Source organism: Panthera onca, chromosome B3, assembly GCF_046562875.1.
Source record: "Panthera onca isolate mPanOnc1 chromosome B3, mPanOnc1 haplotype 2, whole genome shotgun sequence".
Taxonomy (NCBI): Eukaryota; Metazoa; Chordata; class Mammalia; order Carnivora; family Felidae; genus Panthera; species Panthera onca.
Genome location: NC_138344.1, coordinates 38,578,415 through 38,598,535, shown reverse-complemented (window position 1 = coordinate 38,598,535; position 20,121 = coordinate 38,578,415). Strand labels below are relative to the sequence as shown.

General features: G+C 45.5%; 2 protein-coding genes and 1 non-coding gene across 8 annotated transcripts in view; 2 read left to right on the top strand and 1 right to left on the bottom strand.

Moving 5' to 3' along the window:
- The window catches only part of ZWILCH (zwilch kinetochore protein), a 38,842-nt gene extending 32,225 nt beyond the window's left edge, over positions 1-6,617 (top strand). For 3 of the 4 annotated variants that reach the window (XM_060618204.2, XM_060618201.3, XM_060618205.3), the window contains 3 exons: positions 106-218; positions 3,934-4,048; positions 5,125-6,617. In XM_060618204.2, the coding sequence (XP_060474187.1) occupies positions 106-218; positions 3,934-4,022 (202 nt within the window). In that variant the 3' untranslated portion in view covers positions 4,023-4,048; positions 5,125-6,617. Of the gene's footprint in view, positions 1-105; positions 219-3,002; positions 3,062-3,933; positions 4,049-5,124 lie in introns of those variants that run through there. The other variant, XM_060618203.3, reaches the window with a different exon arrangement.
- LOC132670694 (U4 spliceosomal RNA) lies at positions 3,642-3,782 on the top strand. The gene has a single exon (XR_013556502.1). It is a non-coding gene; the product is annotated as a U4 spliceosomal RNA (small nuclear RNA).
- Positions 5,276-19,524, bottom strand: LCTL (lactase like). Of its 3 annotated transcripts, none has more exons than XM_060618207.2 (14): positions 19,426-19,510; positions 18,748-18,905; positions 17,954-18,117; positions 17,251-17,338; positions 16,871-16,980; positions 15,343-15,471; positions 15,145-15,240; positions 13,748-13,802; positions 13,275-13,436; positions 9,380-9,654; positions 8,717-8,843; positions 8,334-8,533; positions 6,831-6,894; positions 5,276-5,391 (listed from the first exon to the last, which is right to left on the bottom strand). In XM_060618207.2, exons 2-14 carry the CDS (start codon positions 18,863-18,865, stop codon positions 5,276-5,278), a joined length of 1,704 nt encoding a protein of 567 aa, XP_060474190.2. In that variant the 5' UTR covers positions 18,866-18,905; positions 19,426-19,510. The 3 variants fall into 3 exon arrangements, with proteins under 3 accessions (XP_060474190.2, XP_060474191.2, XP_060474189.2); XM_060618208.2 differs by having other exon boundaries at positions 18,748-18,887; XM_060618206.2 differs by lacking the exon at positions 18,748-18,905 and having other exon boundaries at positions 19,426-19,524.
- Positions 19,525-20,121: the final 597 nt, after the last annotated feature.

The window sequence follows — 20,121 nt, the reverse complement described above, 5'->3', positions numbered from 1 at the left end:
TTCTCAGTGCCTCTCACGTGAGGACTTCGCTAATTATGAGTATAAAAGGAAGGAAGGGAATAACTGGGGCTTTTTTTTTCCCTTTGATGTTTCTTCTTTCCTTAGTGAGAAGCCACAGAAATGGAAAGTGGAAATCAGTGGTGGTCAGAAGAAGGTGAAAACGGTTTGGCAGCTGAGTGACAGTGCACCTGTAGACCATCTGAGTTTCCACAAACCTGGTAAAGATGGTTTGTAATCTATTCAGATAAATTCCAGTAGAAAATAAACTGAATCTTTACTGGCACATTATGGTAGCTCTTGTGCCCAGTTTTAAATAATTTTCCTGAACTCTAGGTGTAAAACGTATTTTTTCTGGGGGAAAAAATCACGGGAGAGTGCTGTTTCTCATCCTGGATAGAGGAACCTTTATTAAAAGAGGTCAAGCAATAGGGATACAAGGAGCAAAAATAGATTAGAAGGTTGAAATGCTAGCTCATACTTCACACTTCTGTGCACTCTTTCAGTGATGATATTTCTACCCTGATGTCTTTTCCGGGAGTGCTGGGAAAAGGTTGAGATTTTTTTGTTTATTTATTTATTTTTGAGAGAGAGCACAAGCAGGGGAGGGGCAGAGAGAGAGAATCCCAAGCAGGCTCTGTGCTGCCAGTGCAGAGCCCCGGCGCGAGGCTCGAACTCGTGAAACCATGAGATCAGATCTCAGTCAAAACCAAGAGTTGAACGTTTAACTGACTGAGCTACCCAGGTGCCCTGAGATTTTTTTTTTTTAATGTGTATTTATTTCTGAGAGGGGGGCAAGCACGTGTGAGCATGGGAGGGGCAGAGACAGAGAGAGAGAGAGAATCTCAAGCAGGCTCCGTGAGGTCAGCGCAGTGCCAGATGCAGGGCTCCATCTCGCGAGCTGTGAGATCATGACCTGTGCCGAAATCCAGAGTCGGATACTTAACTGACTGAGCCACCTAGGTTCCTAGGCGCCCCGAGCTTTCTAATGTTCTGTCACAGATGGTCCACATCAGTCAGAGAATGCGTTTGAGCCCTTGGTGTAATAAGCCAGCTCCAAGTATTCCTCCTTTAGTAAGCACCTGTAAAACTTTTATTTTCAAGTATGTGGATTGCAAGATTCTGTCCTCTCTTTGTGTAGATTTAAAAGGCTTCATTCAGATATTGCAGTGATTATCTAAAATCATATCTAATCGTTTTTTTTGTTTTTTTTTTTTTTTTAATTTTTTAAATGTTTATTTATTTTTGAGACAGAGGTAGAGAATGAGCAGGGGAGGGGCAGAGAGAGAGGGAGACACAGAATCTGAAATAGGCTCCAGGCTCTGAGCTGTCAGCACAGAGCCCGACGCGGGGCTCGAACTCACAGACTGTGAGATCGTGACCTGAGCTGAAGTCGGACGCTTAACCGACTGAGCCACCCAGGCGCTCCTCATAGCTAATAGTTTTAAGACCATCTGAAAAGATTTCAGAAGCCTGTAGTCAACCAGTGCTGGTTATTGAACTACAGAACTCTACAAATAGTTCTAGATTGATACCTTGCAAAATTGTTTGCATGAAAGGTTTATTCTCCCCCAAATATTTTTTGATTCAAGCATGATGGAAACTTCTCTATTCATATGGCTGAATAGTAAAAGCCCTAAAGAAATGGAAAAATTTTCCTGAGAACCATCAGTTAAGATCATCCTGTCTTTTCTAAGTGTGATATGAAACCTGGAGGGTATAAAGCTTGAAAAATCAACCATATAAAATTAGAAAAGTTGCAGCATGACAAAAAAATACCAGAGGCAAAACAAATGATAAACAAGGAAGAGTAATTTGCAGCTCATGTTCGGAAAAGAGGCTACATTGCCTACTACATAAAGAACTTGCAAATCAGTAAGAAAAATATGTTAATAACTCAATAGAAAAATGCAAGTAAGATGAACAGTTTGCCAAAGAGGAAATTCAGATGTCATCTTGAGAATGAAAGCTGCCCAGGCCCACTTATGATAAGAGAAATGCATATTTATATTATAGAGATACCATCTTTTGCCTGTCAGATAAGCAAAGGTCAAAAAATTTGTTATCACGGTACTGGCGAGGATGTGAACAGGCAGGCGGTCAACCTCACACGTTACCGATTGAAGTATAAGTTTGCATAGCTTCTGTGGAGGGCGATATCCACCGATATTTTAAAATACAATTTTTGGCCCAGCAGTTTTTTTAGTAGGGATTTATTCCATACATAAAACCAGACATGTGCAAGAAGACCTATGCACAAGCTTATTAAGTGTGGTATTGTTTACAGTATTAAAAGCCTGGAAAAAATATGGAGACAGAGGCATAAGAAAAGGTCTGGAAGGATACAATAAAATTTTAACCCTGAGGTGTGGCATGGTGAGGGCAGGGGTGGTTCCTAGCTTTAGGTGAACATTAAAATCACTTAAGGAGCTTTTAAAGTCTTAATAACAAGACCAAGTAAGTCAGAATCTTTGGAGCTACCGCCTGGACAGCAGTGACTTGTTAAAAAATTCTCCGGGTGATTCCATTGTGCAACTAGTTTGAGAACCACCAATGGAAGCATTTTGTTTTAACTGCAAATGTTGTTTAAAAAGATCTATATTTTATGATTAAAAAGAAAGTTTTAAAGCTGTGAACATATGTGATACGTTTTGGAAAATGCTGTTTTAAATAAATTTTATTACATAAAGATTAAACGTGTTTTATGAGGAAATTCATGCAAGATTAAACACCTTTTTTCAATGATGCTGGATAAGTGCAGTAGAGTGAACGTATCTTCTAGAGTCTTTCTGATGCAGATTACTTCAAAAAGGAGTGAAAGTTATTTTGAATGTTTGAGTTAAAACAATTTATGAATAAATACTTGGTCCAGTGACTCCTATGAAAATAAAGAATTCTTATGAAATCCTATATTTGCGTGCTTGGAAAACCACTCACATACTCCATTTTGGCTAGAATTTTATAACCTCTTCTACCCATCGTATATTCCTGATGTGTTTGTCTAGAAATTATTCTGTCACCTCCAGCCCAAAGCAAGACCCACTGGTGAAGGACGCCCTCATTTGTAAGTCATGGGCTATTCCTACAAAGCCCCAGTTGTAAATGTTAAAGCTCAGTCATGATTTATTTTTTGCCAAAGATTATATGCATTTAAGAGGTTAGGCTTTCTGCTTCATTGGACTGAACTGAGCACTTAGGTCCAATACTAGCTTTTCAAGATATCTAATATTGTGATACTGTTGTAAAACATTGAGATCAAAATCAGGAAGACCTAAGAGAGAAGAAATGTCGGGAAGAAAATAATGATTTGGGGTGAACGGGAGCGAACAACAGCGTCTGGGAGAGTGCTGCTCGCCCTGTGGGTACTCTGCAGGTGATTGTTGATCATGGTGGGAATATGGAAACCAAAATGTTGACCCACAAGAAAGTGAACATAAGCTCATCTAAATGTTAATTGCATTTGTTTTTGAAATACAGCAGTCTTCAGCAGAGAAAAAAAGTGCATATTTGCCTAGCCCTAAGACTAGAAATCTCAAGTAGAAATTGTTTTCCAAAATATATGTTAAGATTGGAAAAAAGAGTTGAACTATAGTGGATGAGGCACAAAAATAGAGCAGTATGTTCCCCAATTAAAAAGAGAATTAAGCTTTGTGAAGTGGCAGTATCGTAGCCAGTGAGATTTATCTGAGGCGCTATTATTGCTAATTGAAAAATATAGAATTAAAACAAATCTGCTTTGTATTTTCTTTAGTCATGTTTTCAATGCATCAAAGTTTACCATTTAAAAGAATTGTCCACGCTGGTTTTTGTCCCCTAAATTCAAAATAGAAGACACATGCCATTCATATTACCTCTTGACTATTATAAAAGTCAGCAGTGTATGTGGTAGAAAAGCCAGCAGGCTGGTAAGCAATTCTGATCTCTATCTGGTTACAGATGTTTCTGAATTAACGTTAAACGGTAGCCTGGAAGAAAGGATGTTCTATACTAACATGGTCACCTGCAGCCAGGTGCATTTCAAGTGAAGTGTGCCGATGGAGTCCTCTGTAAGGTAGTATGTCCGCTTTTTGTTCTCCAGATACTTTGTAGTGTATTAAGTATCTTATGTTCTAGTGTTTTCTACAACAGAAGTATTGATTTAATACATTTGGAATATGGATAATTTTTCAGTAATCATGTAAAAGGCTTATCAGATGTTATTGAGCAATGCACGTCTTTAATTTCCTTTTTACCTTCTGTAGTCAGTAAGCCAGATTAATCTTGAAGCCAGAGAAACGAAAACATATTTTTGAGTGGTAATGTCTTTGCATTTTAAATCTCTATGTGTAGTAGAGAGTTTGATTTCAAAAACATTGATGTGAGAGAAAAACCCCGAAGGAGCCTATCGATTGATGTTGAAAGCAGAGTTCTATTAAAAACAAATCTACCCCAGCCCAGTTGTAGGACTAAGCCCCAGATGTAAACACCCTTTTAAAATGTTTAAGATAATATTAACCAAGAAAATTAATGCAATAGCAGTTTCTGCTGTCTTACTGTTTTTGTGTTTTAGAAACAATAGAATCAGGTAATGAATAAAATGTCTCTTATTCTTTAAGTCATGTTTTGTCTCCAAATAAATAGATATTGTTTAATTCTATCAATTTAGCATAGTTAAGAGTAAAATGGACCTTTATTAAAAAAAACAAAACAAAACAGAGTATCTAGGCACAGAGAAGATATTAGACATATTTCTTTAAGGTACTTTAATGAAGTTAATTACGTTTAGTGGAAGAAAGTTTATCTCAGAAAAGTGTACGTGCTCATTTACTTGGTACCCACCTAATGCGTTTCCCTGGTTGCTTGATAGAATTTAGAACCTGAAGGGATTGTTATTATGTGCAGATGATTGACTGTCCATCCTGTCCATCCTGTGTAGGACAGTGCTAAGATGGCAGTTATTTCCACATGAAAGTAATATTACTGGACAGATTTTTAAAAGGAAAAAAAGTAACAAAATAATTTGTGCACTGTGATTCCTTTTTTGTAAAGTGAAAGTAGATGCATAATAGCAAAATATTAACATTGACTCTGACAGGTGATTTTTACTTCATTCATGCTTATTTTTATTTTCTAATTTTTAAATCGTAGCACAAGCCAAAACAAACAAAACAACAACAAAAAAAACCCATTATCACAGAGCCTGAAACCAGAAATGTATATAAACCTTCAAGGCAGAAAAAGGAGGAATGTCCAGAGGATTCTTTACGAAAGATGGATCTATAAAATGGGTAACCCGGTCTCAGCTCTGGCTCTGAAGGAGGAGCATCAGGAGAACTGCGGAGATTAGTATGCAAAGCGTGCAGACTGTAGGTACCACGATCTCTGTCACCATCTGCATGTGACTTAGTAACGGCTCTGAAACGGGAGAGAGAACACCACAAATGAGAGTGTCGTCATTTTAGTGAATATAGCTTCATCTGGAAAGATTCCCCTGCATTGGGGAAAACTTGGAAAATGGCATCATCCAGCTTTGTAATTAATCTCACTTGCTATAAAAGAGAACGTGGTTCTCTTAACATTATAAAATGTTATTTAAAAACAATTATGTGAGGGCTTTGTAATATCCTTCAGAAAATATGGAATAAAGATTGCCTATATTTGGTTCTTCCGTAGGTACTGGAATAAAGTCTAAATGCGTGTTATACTTGCACTTACCATAAATTAATGTGAGAATATTGACAGCCATGTTCCCTGGTTTCTGTAATTTTCACTGGGGGGATTTATGAAAGGAAAATCCTTGGCAAACGTCTCCCAACCTTTCAAAGATGTTATTCAAAGATGTATCTTAAGAGGTGGAGGAGTTGCCATATTTTTGTGGGAATTCTTGCATTGTTAAGTAAGTATCTTGAAGAGTTGAATAATAAGTGTATTTCACATACGTAATTATACTAATGAACATGTATGTAATTCCTACTGCAGGTTTTGTGCCAGGCACCCTGGCTACGGAGATAAATAAGGCACAGACCCTGCTCCCACAGATTTCATAGGCTCAGCAGTAAATTCTACATCATATGTCTAGGTGATTAAATAAGTTTATTTTGGTTTAAAGGAATATACATCCTTAATATTACCTGGTTATTCAGATGGGAGCAGGGCACAGTGGTATAAAACAGCTATGAAAATAGCTGAATTGGTAGGATTTGTTTGGTCTAGCACTTTCCACCTCCGATACCACATTAAAGATGGGTTTGTTAAAACAGGAAGTATATTTCTCTGATTGCCCTCATAGAGAAAGACCGAATTCAAAGAAACAAATGATCTGTGCTGGCCTTGTTGATGTGTAGATGCGTCTTTGTTATTCCACATCTCTGAACCTTGGGAACCGTGCCTTCCATGAAGTCAGGGACCTTGTTTTATTTATTGCTGTATTCTAGTTACAACACCCCCTAGCTAGTAGTGAGTGCTTACTAATTACTTGCTGAATGAGTGAATATAAAATCTGGAGTGTTCTTTGACTTTTCGATGTTTATTCTATTTGAATATGGTTCCATTTTTCCCTCCTTCCACAAAGCCCACTATAACAAAAATAAGTTTATAAGTTGACAGTATGATTCAGAAAAATAAAACTAGAGTGGATACAATATTTCTCTTTTCTGGTAGATTTTTAAAATATTTGAAATTATTATAAAATAGAAATTTGACATTGCTTCAAAGTGAAGGAAAAAATTCATTTTTAATTGTGTGTTTTGGAAAGATTGACTTCACGTAGATCCACATTTTGAGGTTTTGGTAACATCATTATATGTATAATTATGTGCCTTAGTTGTCAAAGGGAAGGATTAAAATACACTCACCTGCAGCAAGCATCTGATTGTTGATTGCACAAGTTTCCAAGGCTTTGAGATACCAACTTTCCACCTAATAAAAATCCACTAGATAAGTAATGTCATCTTAGACTAATTTTTTGCAGTTTGAAATCTTGTTTTTGTTTTTGTTTTTTTTTTTTTTTTGAGAGAGAGCCCATGAATGAGGGAGGAGCAGAGGGAGAGGGAGAGAATCTTAAGCAGGCTTCGTGCCCAGCCGAAGATCCCAACGTGGGCTCCATCTCAAGACCATGAGATCTTGACCTGAGCTGAAATTAAGAGTCAGACACTTAACTGACTGGGCCACCCATATGCCCCTGAAATCAGTTTTAAAATAATGTAGGATTAAGACAAATTTAAATCTGCCTGAAGTTTAGTTAATATTTATTGAATACCTATGTGCATCTTTGTGAGGGAGTTTAAAAAAAAGAAGTCTTTATTCTTGAGGAGCTTACAATCTAGTGCTTTTCTAGAAACGCCAGACTAGTGAATGCCTATCAGTCACTGCTTCTTTATGGTGCCAGGGGGCTCACCCTAAAAGTATGTTGGTAAACAAGTGAGATTTCTTTTTAGAAATTTTCTTTATGAAGACATTCTAAATTACAATTTTAATTGCCTGTCATCGATAGCAACTTAGCTGGTAGAAACATTTGTAGGTTACTGAAAATGTTTGGTAGGTTTTAAAGGATTATTAATATTAAGATGAATTATTTTTAATCTCACTTTGGAACTAGTGGGAAAAGAAGTGAAAGTTGTGTGGTCATTATACATTTATTTTACTGTTATTTACTGTAACTGTTTTCACATATGTTGAAGAGTAAATAGGCAGTATTTATTTGCATTAAAATATAACATTTAGAACATTTAACTAGAAGTCTCTACTGACTGTCATAACCTAAAACATTCAGGATTCGTACATAACTAGTTTGCCCTTCACGCTCTGTGAGTTAGGACTGAATTTTAAAAGTTAGGATTTGGGGTGTCTGGGTGGCTCAGTCAGTTGGGTGTCCAACTTCAGCTCAGGTCATGATCTCGTACTCTGTGAGTTCAAGTCCCGCATGGGGCTCAGAACCTGGAGCCTGCTTCGGATTCTGTGTCTCCCTCTCTCTCTCTGCCCCTTCCCCGCTCATGCTCTGTCTCTCTCACAAAAATGAATAAATGTTACAAAAACAAATTTTAAAGTTAGGATTTAATTTTAAGGCAGGTTTACTCCATTCTAAGCAAATGAGCAAAGAGGTGGCACAAGTTAGGGGAAGAGACAAAGGCCCACAAAACCCTGTTCTCCATGGAGAAGGGAGGAGGGAGTCTCACCACCCTCCTCACCCAAGCTGCTTAGCTCTTTCAAAATCTAGAACAAGTGAGGGGCACCTGGCTGGCTCAGTCGGAAGAGCCTCCGACTCATGATCTTGGGGTTGTGAGTTTGAACCCCACCCTGGCTGTAGAGATTATTTAAAAATGCAGTCTAGAACAAGCAACCTCAATAATTTGTCCTACCTCTCTTCGATTGGGAAACCCATTGGCGGTGATAATCTTCTTGTAATATTGAACTGACGCCTTTGGATAGCGTGGCTTATTTCTGTTGTTAAATTCGACATAGTAGAATCCGTATCTGTCTGAATATCCTTTCTCCCATTCAAACTTATCCAACAAAGACCAGGAAGTATACCCTTTGATATTAACACCATCTTTTATAGCTGCAAAGACATTTTGTTCCATTTTTAATATATTTCATTTACTTGGAAACATAATACTGTGAAGATAATTTTAAATGCATTCATTTATGAGATTCAGAAACAAGCTTCAGCCAGTCACGTGTGTTATCAAATTCTGTCCAAGTTAAACAAAATTTGTGAAGACAGTGTTGGTCTATAGCTCACCTTTTAGCATTTCGTTTATGTAGCCTTTAAGGTACTGAATTCTCCACTCGTCACATAATTGAGTACAGTGTAGTTTTTGAGATGCTCCATTTTCTGTCACATAGATGGGAGGGTTGCCGTATTGAGTCTGAAAGTGAGTCATAGTAAGGAATATCTTAAAAATTCCGACCTCCAATTGGGTTTCCGAGTCTGAGGCACATGCGAGCACTGAGTCAAGCCTGCTCTATTCTAATCGAGTGTGTTTAGCATTTAGTGGATGCCAGTTTACACATTTACCTGGAGGTGAGTGTAGACAGGACAAAGTTCATATGAAAGACTACATTTCTCAGTCAATCAGCATCATTGTAGAGAAAATCTACCTCAGGCTGTGTTCTTTCTCACATATTTCAAGTGAGAAGAGCAAAATAAACGTGGGATGAGAATTTGTAGCCACAGGTACATACGTTGAAGCGGTTCCTCATAGCGTTGGCCTGTAAAGCCCGTATCTGGTGGCCTCTGAAGAACAACTAACCGAGCTTGTTTTATTAACTTGAAGATGTAGGCACTCTGACTGATTGGAATTCAAATAAAAACTTAAACTAAAATGTAGGCCCCTGGGCCTAAGCTGTAAGATCATGAATTGGGGTAAAAAGTGCCCGTGAAATAGCCGAATGTGATAATCACCTGAGCGAAGTGGAGAAGCCTCCTAAACCCCCACGGCACAGACACTGGCCACGTCGACCCCAGGTCAGGCCAGTTCGGGTCAACCAGCTCTACTAAGTCACGGTCATTGTGGTAGCTGGGCCCCTGGCGGGAGGGGTAGTTCCTTTCTGTGATGTACCGAGTGGTAAAGTGACCTAATCCCAAGAAATCAGATGTGCCTTTGATGTAGCTCTTCTCCTGGAGCGAGAACACCGGTAGCCTTGACATGTCCAGGCCTTGCTCTGCACTCTTTTTCCCTATTGAGAGAGAAAAATAGAATTTCACCAAGTTTTACTTTCTTACGATTCTTTTGCTGTTCCTACCGTGATCATAGTGGCACGTTGACATAAAAGCTGCCGTCCAGATCCCGGCCTTTGGGATTCGTTTGTATGGAAAATATAACCTTAGCCTTTTAAGCTGGAATTTTAACATTTGAATACTATTCAAAATTTTTAAAGGTTATATTGCGCAAAAGCTATATTTTCAGGGGCGCCTGGGTGGCTCAGTTGGTTAAGCGTCTGACTCTTGATTTTGGCTCATGATCTCAGTTTGTGGGTTAGAGCCCCGCGTCTGCACTGTGTCAGCACAGAGCTCGCTTGGAATTCTCTCCCTCTGCCCCTCCCTCATTCATGGTTTCTCTTTCTCTCTCTCTCAAAATAAATTAAAAAAAATTTAAAGTGATATGTTCCATAGATTACTCAGTAAGTGGTATGCAGGCAACATTGTGGCTATATGGAAAAATGTGGCCTTAGATGCCTATATTCTTAAATACAAAATTGGTAATTTTGCTTGCCTCTGGGAAGAGATGTGGAAGGTCATTGGTGGTGCGGGCCATGGGTGGGGACATACGGTCACATTCACGTACTGTTGTAGTGTAGGCTGGTACGACCTCTGTGTCGGGAAATTTTGTCCTAGCATTTAAAACTGTAAAAGGAGGGGCGCCTGGGTGGCTCAGTCGGTTAAACGTCTGACTTTGGTTCAGGTCATGATCTCGCAGTTCATGAGTTCAAGCCCTGCATTGGGCCTTGTGCTGACAGCTCAGAGCCTGGAGCCTGCTTCGGATTCTCTGTCTCCCTGTCTCTCCGCCTCTCAAAAAATGAATAAGTGTTAAAAAAAATTTTTTTTTTTTAATTGGAGAAAGATAGGTCCTTTCCCTGATCATTTCCATATCTGTTCATCCTACCTTTTACTTGCACGTGTAAAAGGATGTATACAGGGATCTTCATTGTAGATTGAGTAGCAAAAGATTGCAAACAAATGTCTCTCGAGAGACTGTTTAAATAGATCTGTATGTCCGTACAGCTCTGTGAAGTCATCAGAATGATGACTATATACCAGCACTATTGCCAACATGGAAAGAATGCCAGGACACATGTTTTAAGTGGAAGATGCAAAGAATTGCGTTTAACAACTACACACAAGGAGCAGCAGTGTTTTTGCCCACATGGGCACAATCCATCTCTGGAAGTATGCTTCCTCCCAGGGGCTGGAAGCAATGAGGAGAGGGAGGGAGGGAAGCTTGACTTCTCACTTTTTACTCTCTGTCTCTCTCTCTCTTTTTTTTTTTTTTTTTTTAGGTGATAGAAGTTTATCGAATACACTGGAAGGGAGTGGTGGGCAGGACAGCAGAGGAGAGGCTGTCTGCCTGTACTCTCTTGTACTTTAAAAAATTTGAAACCTGCGTGTCTTTGTAGAACGTATGCAAAAAAAAGAAAGAAAGGGGTTTTAAATGAATAAAGAAGACTAACATTGGTATGAGTTGTAAAATAGAAGCATAAAAATGTTTCCAAAGAGGCTATTGGTTTTTAAATGGGTGAAAAGCTTGTATTATCAAATACCTTTATGATCTTAGCGTGTTTTTTTCAGTTACATTCAGTAACTTGAGAAAAACCACCAGGCATTGTCTCTGGACCGTCTAATACAGTAGCCACTGGCTACATGTGGCCATTGGACTATGGCCAGTGTGACTGTATCTCTGGGTCAGTCACACTGAAGGACCACGTTTTTAATTTTTAAAAAACTTAAATTTAAATAGACACAAATGACTCCAGACTCTCATATCAGAAGTCACAGATACAGAACTTCTCTCCATCATCACTGGAAGTTCTGTTGGACAGCACGGGCCTAGAAGTACTTTTGTTCACATATTTATTGTGCTTATAAGATGCCTGGAAGTAATTTGTGTACAAGATTTCTGGCAGAATGCTTTCACTAAAGAAAACATGAACTGCTCAGAGAATCCTTCCGTACACATCATATAAGGAAAAACTCAGCCCGGTTTCCATTAGAGTTACCACAAAATTGGAGTGGACGGAGTCTGGAATTACTGGCCTTAAGCCCAAGAACTGTCCTATGAGCAATAATTCAGCTCCTTTAGTGCCATCCTGCTGTGGCTCCCGCTACGGCCTCCAAGGGTCCCGAAAGTGAATGTGCCGTGTGAATGACGGGCTGTGCCTGCAGAGCGGGGTGCCTGACCCGTCCTGAGGGCTTTTCCTTGTGCACCTTGAGGAAATCCTTCTCGGGATTTTGAACACATGTGCATAGATAGATGTGTCACGGACCTAGTTATTGCCAAGGGATTTTTAGAGATTATTTGTGTAATCCTTCCTTTTCAGATGATAAAAATGACAGCCGAAGAGGTGAGACACCGTGCCCAGAACCGCTCACCGGTTAGCGGCAGAGTCAGAAGATTCCAGGTAAGTCTGATAAGTGGTGCCTTAGAAAGAGACAATTTTGAAATGTCGACAGTTCTTGGTCAAACATCCAAAATAGCCTTGCCGTGTGAGATTGTAACCTATTTACAATCTTAACCTTGTCTCTTTTTTTAGGGGCACGCAGACCGATACCTCTAAATAAACAGAGATAATACTTTTAGATTCGTGTGGCCAGACACGATTGGCTGCCCCCCAAGTCAGTAGCGCCAGGCCTGTCTTCTTTCTTATCCTCTTCCACATCCTCTTCCAAGGGGCCATATCCTTGATGAGAGTCCTGGCTTCCCCAGCCTCTGAGGTCCTGGTGGTCTAAGGCATTTTCTGGGGCATGTGACAGTTCCATCTCTTGAGGACATCCCTTGTAGGGAAGTTGGTTGTGAGTGGAGGTTTTCTGGGGAGATTTTCCTTGTTCTTAAAAAATGGGTATGCTGGAGCTCTTTCCGTTTTTCTGGAAAGATGTGATGTGGGAAGACATGATGCCTGGAGCTTCTGCAGCCATTTTGTGGCTGATAGGAGCGTTGATGGGCTGGCTAAGGTGCCAGAGTCAAAGATGGAATGAGCCTTGGTCCACAAAGACATCCCTGAAGGCTGGATTACCCGGCCCTGGATCACCTCTTCTGGACTCAGTACCTGGGATGATAAATCCCCTACTTTTCAAGCCATTTTAGTTGGCATTTTCTGTTATATGGCACTTAAAAGCACCCAACTTGATTCAGCCTTGGGAGCTCTATGTGTCTTTATTCTCTTCTCGGACACTGTGGAAACCAGAGCTTGGAAAGCATTCCTCAAGTAATAGAACCAACGATAGAACTGACACGCCCGTGACTGCGTCTTTGACCTCTCTCTCTTACTTCACTTAAAATGAGATGGAGTGGAGTGGGGAGAAAGAGGCAGGACGGCAGAACGCAAAAGAAAGCAGTCCAGAAAATTGCTGTGTTTCCCCCTGGGTTCTGAAACTCCCAATCTCCACGTCTGGGGATGTGTCCTTCCTCCCCTCGCCCCAACTCAAAAAACCAGTTCTCAGTTCCTTGGGGGCTGGGCTATCCCTTGAGTGCCTCACCCAAGCCCAGCGTGTTCCTCCACCCCTGTCTCCCGCCTCTCCACCCCTTCACCTGGGCTCAGTACTGTTGCTGTGGTGCCTGGAACTAAAGTGTGACGTGGCTCACCGATCCGGTCCTTCATGACTTGGGGGTAGTCGCCGGCATAGATGGGGTTGGCAAACCAGCCCAGGCAGAACTGTAGGTATCTCTCGGCAGCTTCTATGTCCTTGGGGCTACTGATGTCCATGGGCTCCCCCCAATCACAGTTTAATGAGATCCCCACCAGACCTTAAAAGAAAAGACAGGGGAGGGGCGCCTGGGTGGCTCAGTTTGTTGAGCTTCCGACCCTTCGATTTTGGCTCAGGTCATTGTCCCGGGGTTGTGGGATCGAGCCTCACGTTGTGCTCCGCACTGGGAATATGGAGCCTGTTTAAGACACTCTCTCTCTCTTTCTCTCTCTCTCTCTCTCTCTCCCTATGCCCCTCTCCCTCACTCTCTCGCTCTCTCAAAAAAAAAAAAAAAAAGGGCAGGTGGTGGCAGGGGTGAAGGGTATCAGCCCGCCGGGGGTATGTTCCTAGCATGTGGGTGGTGAGGCTCACCTCGCTGCTTGCCACGCCACGTGCTGTTGTAGGAATGCCAGGCTTGGGCGTGGGCCTGAAAACAGAGGGGTGCATCAGAGGTGCCTGGCTGGCGCACGTCTCCCTCTGTCCTGACCAGGGATCTGATTTGACTGAGAGTCCCAGGTTTTCCCTGGGTCCAGCCTTGATTATCCCAATCCCTTTTCTCCCTTCTTACGACCTCCAGACGCACGTGTTTCCTGTGTTCTGTAGAGAAACTCGGTCTCACTCTGGCACAAACACACAAACCACCTCTTTGTGATATTTCTTGTTTCTAAGATTTTTGCTAAGGCTCCTTGTGTTGTTCCTACTCGTTCTCTAGGTGGTTAACTAGGCAATACCTTTCCCAGAGTTGCTCAGGAAGTTAGGAAAATACCAAGCATCTGGAACAGTCTTAAGACTAGAATTGAAAATGTGCTGACATGCCTTCTCTCCATACTCTCTTGCCGGTGACCCACTGATGCCTTCAGAGCTCTGCCCTTCGAGTATCCACAGTTTAAGGACTCCTATGCCAAGCGTAGAAGGAATGAGAAAGTTCTCTCCCTGACAGGAATTTGAGAGTCTAGTATGTCACTGAGGGGCCCCTTGGCTTCCTGCTTGATCAGATTGTCCCCTTCCACTGAGAGTCCACTGGGACCATCCTGTCATGCCTCACATCCCTGTTCCCTAGGCGACATCGCCTGTACCCTCCTATGTGTCCTGCAGTGTGACCCAGTCCCTCCCCCTTCTAAAGCCTCTCCAGCAGCCTTGTAATACCTGAGTCACCCCAGCATCTCCTCTGTCTCCTTCACTCCCGTGCCCTTACTGAGCTTGGCTGCCCCAAAGAACATCCCCAACACAGCTCTTCCAAGAAGACGCCAGCTTTCCCCTCACACCTCGCATACCTTAGGGTAGTGTCTGCCTTGCTCCTTCCTGCTGCTTCCAAACTATTTCTCCTTCCAAAATCCCAGGTCCTTTGAAGTCCATGCTCTGAGACAAACACTCCTAACTCCTTACCGTTGTCCTTCAACCTCCAGTTACTGCCGCTCATTCATTGAAGACTTTAGCCCCTGGTTCACTGGTGTCCCGCCCCTTCTTCCTGTCACCAGTCCTCACAAGGCTGTTTAGACATGCAGGTGACAAGTTTTCACATGCATGCGATTGTAAGCTCTAGGGAGCAGCCACTCTATTGTCTCGGCAAGTGCCCAGCACTGGATGACCGGGCACTCCCTCCATAAATCCTCGTGGGATGCAAGTGAGTGGTGCGAAAGTGTGGTGGAATATGCTGGAACCGCAGATGACGAAGCTCAGGCTCAGACCCCTGGGGAAGGCTGAGCCGACACTGAGGGTTGTTCCTCTGCCTTGAACCCCACCTTCACTCCCACAGGGACCCACCTCACCTTAATGATATGGTGTGCCGCCTTGTACAGGCCCGTGCCGTGGAGTTGCAAGCCAGGAGCGTGGTGGCCCGTCTCATAGCCTTTTTCTGCCATCGTCTACAGGGGTGGCAAGCGGGGCCCACAGGGCCTGTGAGAAGGAGCAGGAGCGCCGTGGTCCGGGAAGGGGGGGCTTCCCCCCTGGAGAAGGGCCCTGCTTACCCGAGGGTCACTGAAAGTGATCCAGTGCTTCACCCGGTCCCCAAAGGCCTCAAAGCACAGATCGGCATAATCACGGAAGTAGTTGGCCATGCTCACATTCTGCCACCCGCCGTACTTGACCTGGAGCAGCTGGTGGAGAGAGAAGCAGGTGCCCCAAGGATCTGTCTCCGGAAAAGACTTTTGGAGTCGATAGGCCACGCTCGTGGGAGAAACAAGGGTGATAACAACCACAGAGGCTGTTTAGAGCAACGGAGAGCAAAGATGGGGGGCCTTGGATGTGACAACTTGAGGATGGTGGCCAGCAATGAACCATGAGGCAACATCAGTGTGGGGACATGTCACACCTTATACAAACAAGAGGGAAGGGACAGAGAAGCTGTGAGACTCTCCCGCTTGGAAGGAACGTGATAGATTGAATATTTAAGGACACTGGCTGAGGGGGAGAGGTCTGATCCCGGGAAAAGAACCTCGAATACACATTCAGAAGAAATAAGAGATGATGCAGGACATGGAACCTCTGATTAGGATTTTGAGGGCCATGCGGATGTCAGGAACCTCAGAAGCTCTATTGTGAGGGGGGGGCTCTGCCTTCTTCAGTGGAGGACTCTCTTCCAACCAAAGGCATCTGCTTGTGAAGGTGGGATTTTCCCAAGATGCATCATTCCACTGAGATTGCCTGGTGGGTTTGAGGGGATGCTAAAGGGCTAGGTTAGTGAAAGCAGGGGAAGAAGCTGGCATGAGGCTTCCGGTTTGTCTCCCTGAAGTCTGCTCCATGGCCCCAGTCCCAGCATAGAGGTCTCCGGTGGCTCCCCTTCCTGCAGAATGATCCCAGTCGCCTTAGCTCGGCAGTCAAGGCCTCCGGGGCCTGGTCCCAAGCTACGCCTCCAAACCTCCATCCCTCCTCCTCCTGCTTGCTCCCCAAACTCTTAACCCCATCACTTGCCAAGCCCCCTCAAACCAGAGCACCCCTTCCACCCCACGCCCAACACTTTGAAGCAGTGATGGGACCCCTGCCTCTTTCCAACATTCAAGATGTGACCCTGAGGCCACATCTCTGTTCTCTGACCTCCTATGACCTGTGTCACAGAGAGTGACACACACGGCTCCTCTCCCAGGGGGCCTTGTGGAATGAAGGAAAGAATTGCTTGAAGAGTGAGGTCTGGCAGTGAGGTTGAGACTCAACAGAAATGGCTTGGGGGTCTGTACTCCTATGATACCAGCTCAGACAAGTACATTAATTATGCCACATCATCAAATCTTACTCAAAAGAGGTTTCTTTTTAGTTTGGTTTGTTGTTTCTAGGCCAAATGTTTTTGGAAAACATCGAAATCTGCCCTCATCGCCTGTTACAAACATCAGTTAAACCAGCCTGACGTCCTCCATGGGCGGGTCAGACTTCTTCACTCCTTCCCATCTCCCAGTCCAGACCCCAGCCTCTGCCCCCGCCTTGCCAACCCCAGTCCCCAAATCAGGCTCCTCGTGCTGAGCGGAGCCCCCAGGGCCTCCGTCTGGGGTGCATTAGCCTCACCTGCGGGAGATCCCAGTGGTGCAAGGTCACGACGGGGGTGATGTTGCTCTTGAGGAGGGCGTCGATGAAGTCGCTGTAAAACTTGATTCCCCTCTTGTTCACCTTGTCAGCTGAAGGTGAAATAAGGGGGCGTTGGCCTTCTGAAGCACAGTGCTCCTGGGCCCTGTGGCCTTTCTTGGGCCCGAAATCACCCCCAGCCGGCCCGATTCCGGGTCTGATACGACACGGGAGCCCAGCTGCCTGCAGAACCTGTAATGGCTGCTGCCAGAGGAGCCATGTTCCAGGCTGCTCTCCCTCCCCAGCACTCTATAGTGTCCCTTCAAAGCCGACATGGCCAAAAGGACCCGCACTTGGGCTTGGGAGGGGCTGCCCTGTCTCACCTCGGATGCCTGTGGGCAGGAGCCGAGGCCAAGACAGGGAGAATCGATAGTGGTTCACATGCAGCTCCCTCAGCAGAACGACGTCCTCCTGTGCAGACAGGGGTGCCAGGTGGGGAGTGGTCACCTAGGACTCTGGGGTGGGGCTCACGCTGTCCCCCTCCCCCCCATGCTCACTCCTCCTCATTCATACAATGGGTGTGAAAGCACCTGCCCCCTTTCTCCTGGGGATATGCCAAGAGTCAACTAAATGCAGGATATGGGGATGCTGTGAGATGTCAATTGGGGTGTTCCTAATAAACTTGGGTGATGAGTCACCCAAGAAGTCGGCCCAGAGAGGAAAAGTGGGTCCTGAGCAGAGGGACCCCCTCCACGGGGCCAATTCACAAGCAGAGACCAAGGGCTCAGGCTACTGTGGCCTGTAGACCCCAGGGTCATGGCATCAGCCTTTCAGCTGTCCATCACTTGGACTAAGGCCCTGGCTCAGGTGGGGCCCTGCTATCCTTTCCTCCAACATCTACCCTCCCACCTCTTGCACATCCCCTGCCCCCCAATCCCCAGCCACCAACAGCCCCACCTCTTTTTCCTGCAGTGGACTAGGGGGTGTTTAGCAGAACACTAGATTGACATTGTCCTCCGGGCTCCCCAGTGTGTCACTGTCCACCTCTCAGGTGCGTACTCACCTGCACACACACTCATCACTCACCTGCACTTTGTAGTAACCATCACAAGCCACATCTGCTGTCTCATCCCCAAGCACCTTTCCCTTCCCACTGTGAGTGAAGGCATCCCAAATGCTGGGCCCTTTCCCATCCTGGTCCCAGGCTCCCTCTGTCTGGAAGGCAGAACTGCCCGCGCCCCACGAGAAGCCTGCAAGTAGAGACCTCACACTGGGCCCTGGGCCCCTTCCCACTCCCCACCCAGCACCTGGACTCTGGGCTGTTTGTCCTCAGCCACGGGGCAGGCCCCCTCCCCAGCTGCCTGCCCCCGGCTCCCTATGAGTGGGAACCTATGGGTCCGGGTGAGGGTAGACATAATACATTTAAAACACTTGATTTGCACAGTTTTAGCTGTGATTAACGTTAACTGCCTGTATAGTAAGCTTAAAGAAATCTGTTCGGAGATTCATTTATTTTAATTTTTTTTTTTTCAACGTTTTTTATTTATTTTTGGGACAGAGAGAGACAGAGCATGAACGGGGGAGGGTCAGAGAGAGAGGGAGACACAGAATCGGAAACAGGCTCCAGGCTCCGAGCCATCAGCCCAGAGCCTGACGCGGGGCTCGAACTCACGGACCGCGAGATCGTGACCTGGCTGAAGTCGGACGCCTAACCGACTGCGCCACCCAGGTGCCCCGAGATTCATTTATTTTAGAACAGTACGGAGTTACTTTTCCCATCCTACCTGTCTGGAAACGAAAACACCAAACTCTCTGGCAAGCCAGCCCAAGGTGGGCAAGCTGACAGACAGACGGACAGACCAACAGAGGAATGGACATACCAAGTGGGAAGGTTCCATAGTAGAAGGAGGCCTCTTCTGGGGATCCCTTCCTTGTGGCCCCCAGCCTGGACACCAGCAGTAGCACCCACCAAAGTGGGACAGCCCGCACTGGCTTCATGGCACCCGGCCCTCCCCCATTCCTGAAAAAGCAGCCAGGGCTGGGGGGGGGGCAGGTCCCAGCTTGGGGGGGCAAAGGTCAGGAGGGGAGGAAGATGGGACGAGGCGGGGCTGCTCTATCTAGAGAGGTGTTGGCTCTCTCTAGAGAGCTGGGCCCTTGCCCTGCTGGGAGCCACCAGCAGAGGCTGAGGCTGAACACCAGGTCTGATAAAGGAGGAGATGGACACTGGGCTTGGGGGGCTCCGGGTGTGATGCGCAAGGCTCCAAACCACCCCTGCTCCCCGTCTGATGGGGGATACCCAGCCCATACCCTGTGAGAGGCCCTGATTGCATGGGAAGACCACTGCTGCCTTAGGGAAGCTCCACTCGGTGGGGGAGGCGAGACAGCCCCCAGAGCCCCTGCAGCACCCCCACCTATATACCGTGGCGTGTGCAGAGGCACAGACCTCTCCCCAAGCTGGGGATCACGAGCAGGTTGCCGTCCCAGGGCCTCCAGTCCTGAGGATCAGGACGATGCCCACCCACTGGGATCCCCGCTCTGGTGCAGCCCGGCCAGGTTACCTGGGATTGTCGTGGGTGCCAGACACCCCCAGAGTAGCAGCGGCAGCCAGAGTGCTCTCGGACTGAACCCAGGGCCTGTGTTGCCCCTGAGAGCAGAGCCCAGAGCATAGCGAAGGCTCTGGTTGGGGGTGTGGTCAGTGGCCTCACCTCCCTCTACAAAGAGCTTCAATAGCCCCATTCAGTGGGGAGGGCAGGAATGCTGAGCTGGCCAGTGGGGCCTGAGTCAGCAGCAGGGGCAGCTTGGCCCTGGGGCAGCGAGTCAGCCCCCTCTCAGGGCAGAGGGGCAGAGACCCGTGCCCTCTGGCCCCTTCTGGGCCTGATGCGCCACGTTCCACACACCTTTCGCCTGTGAAGCTCCCGGTGGGGGTGACGTGGTGGGAATCAGCATTTGCAGGCATCTGTGTCCACCTCTCCCTGCTGCCAGAGAGAATTCATGGCAGAAGGTGAAGTTGGTTTTTCTACCTCGCCTCCTCTGTCTGGAACCTTCACTCCCTCGCTCACTCAACCAGAACTGTTGCTGGAAAACCCTGGAGGCCCAGCCCCTGTGGCTTCCCATCCCTGCTGCCCAGGTCCCCCAGTGTGATTCCCTTCACCTCATTCACTTCCAGCTCCCCCGACTTTAACTGAGCCTCTGTGGGGCTCTCTCAGCTGGCTGCCTCGTAGCCCTCTGTGGTTGATGAACCTCTTTCTGGCTGA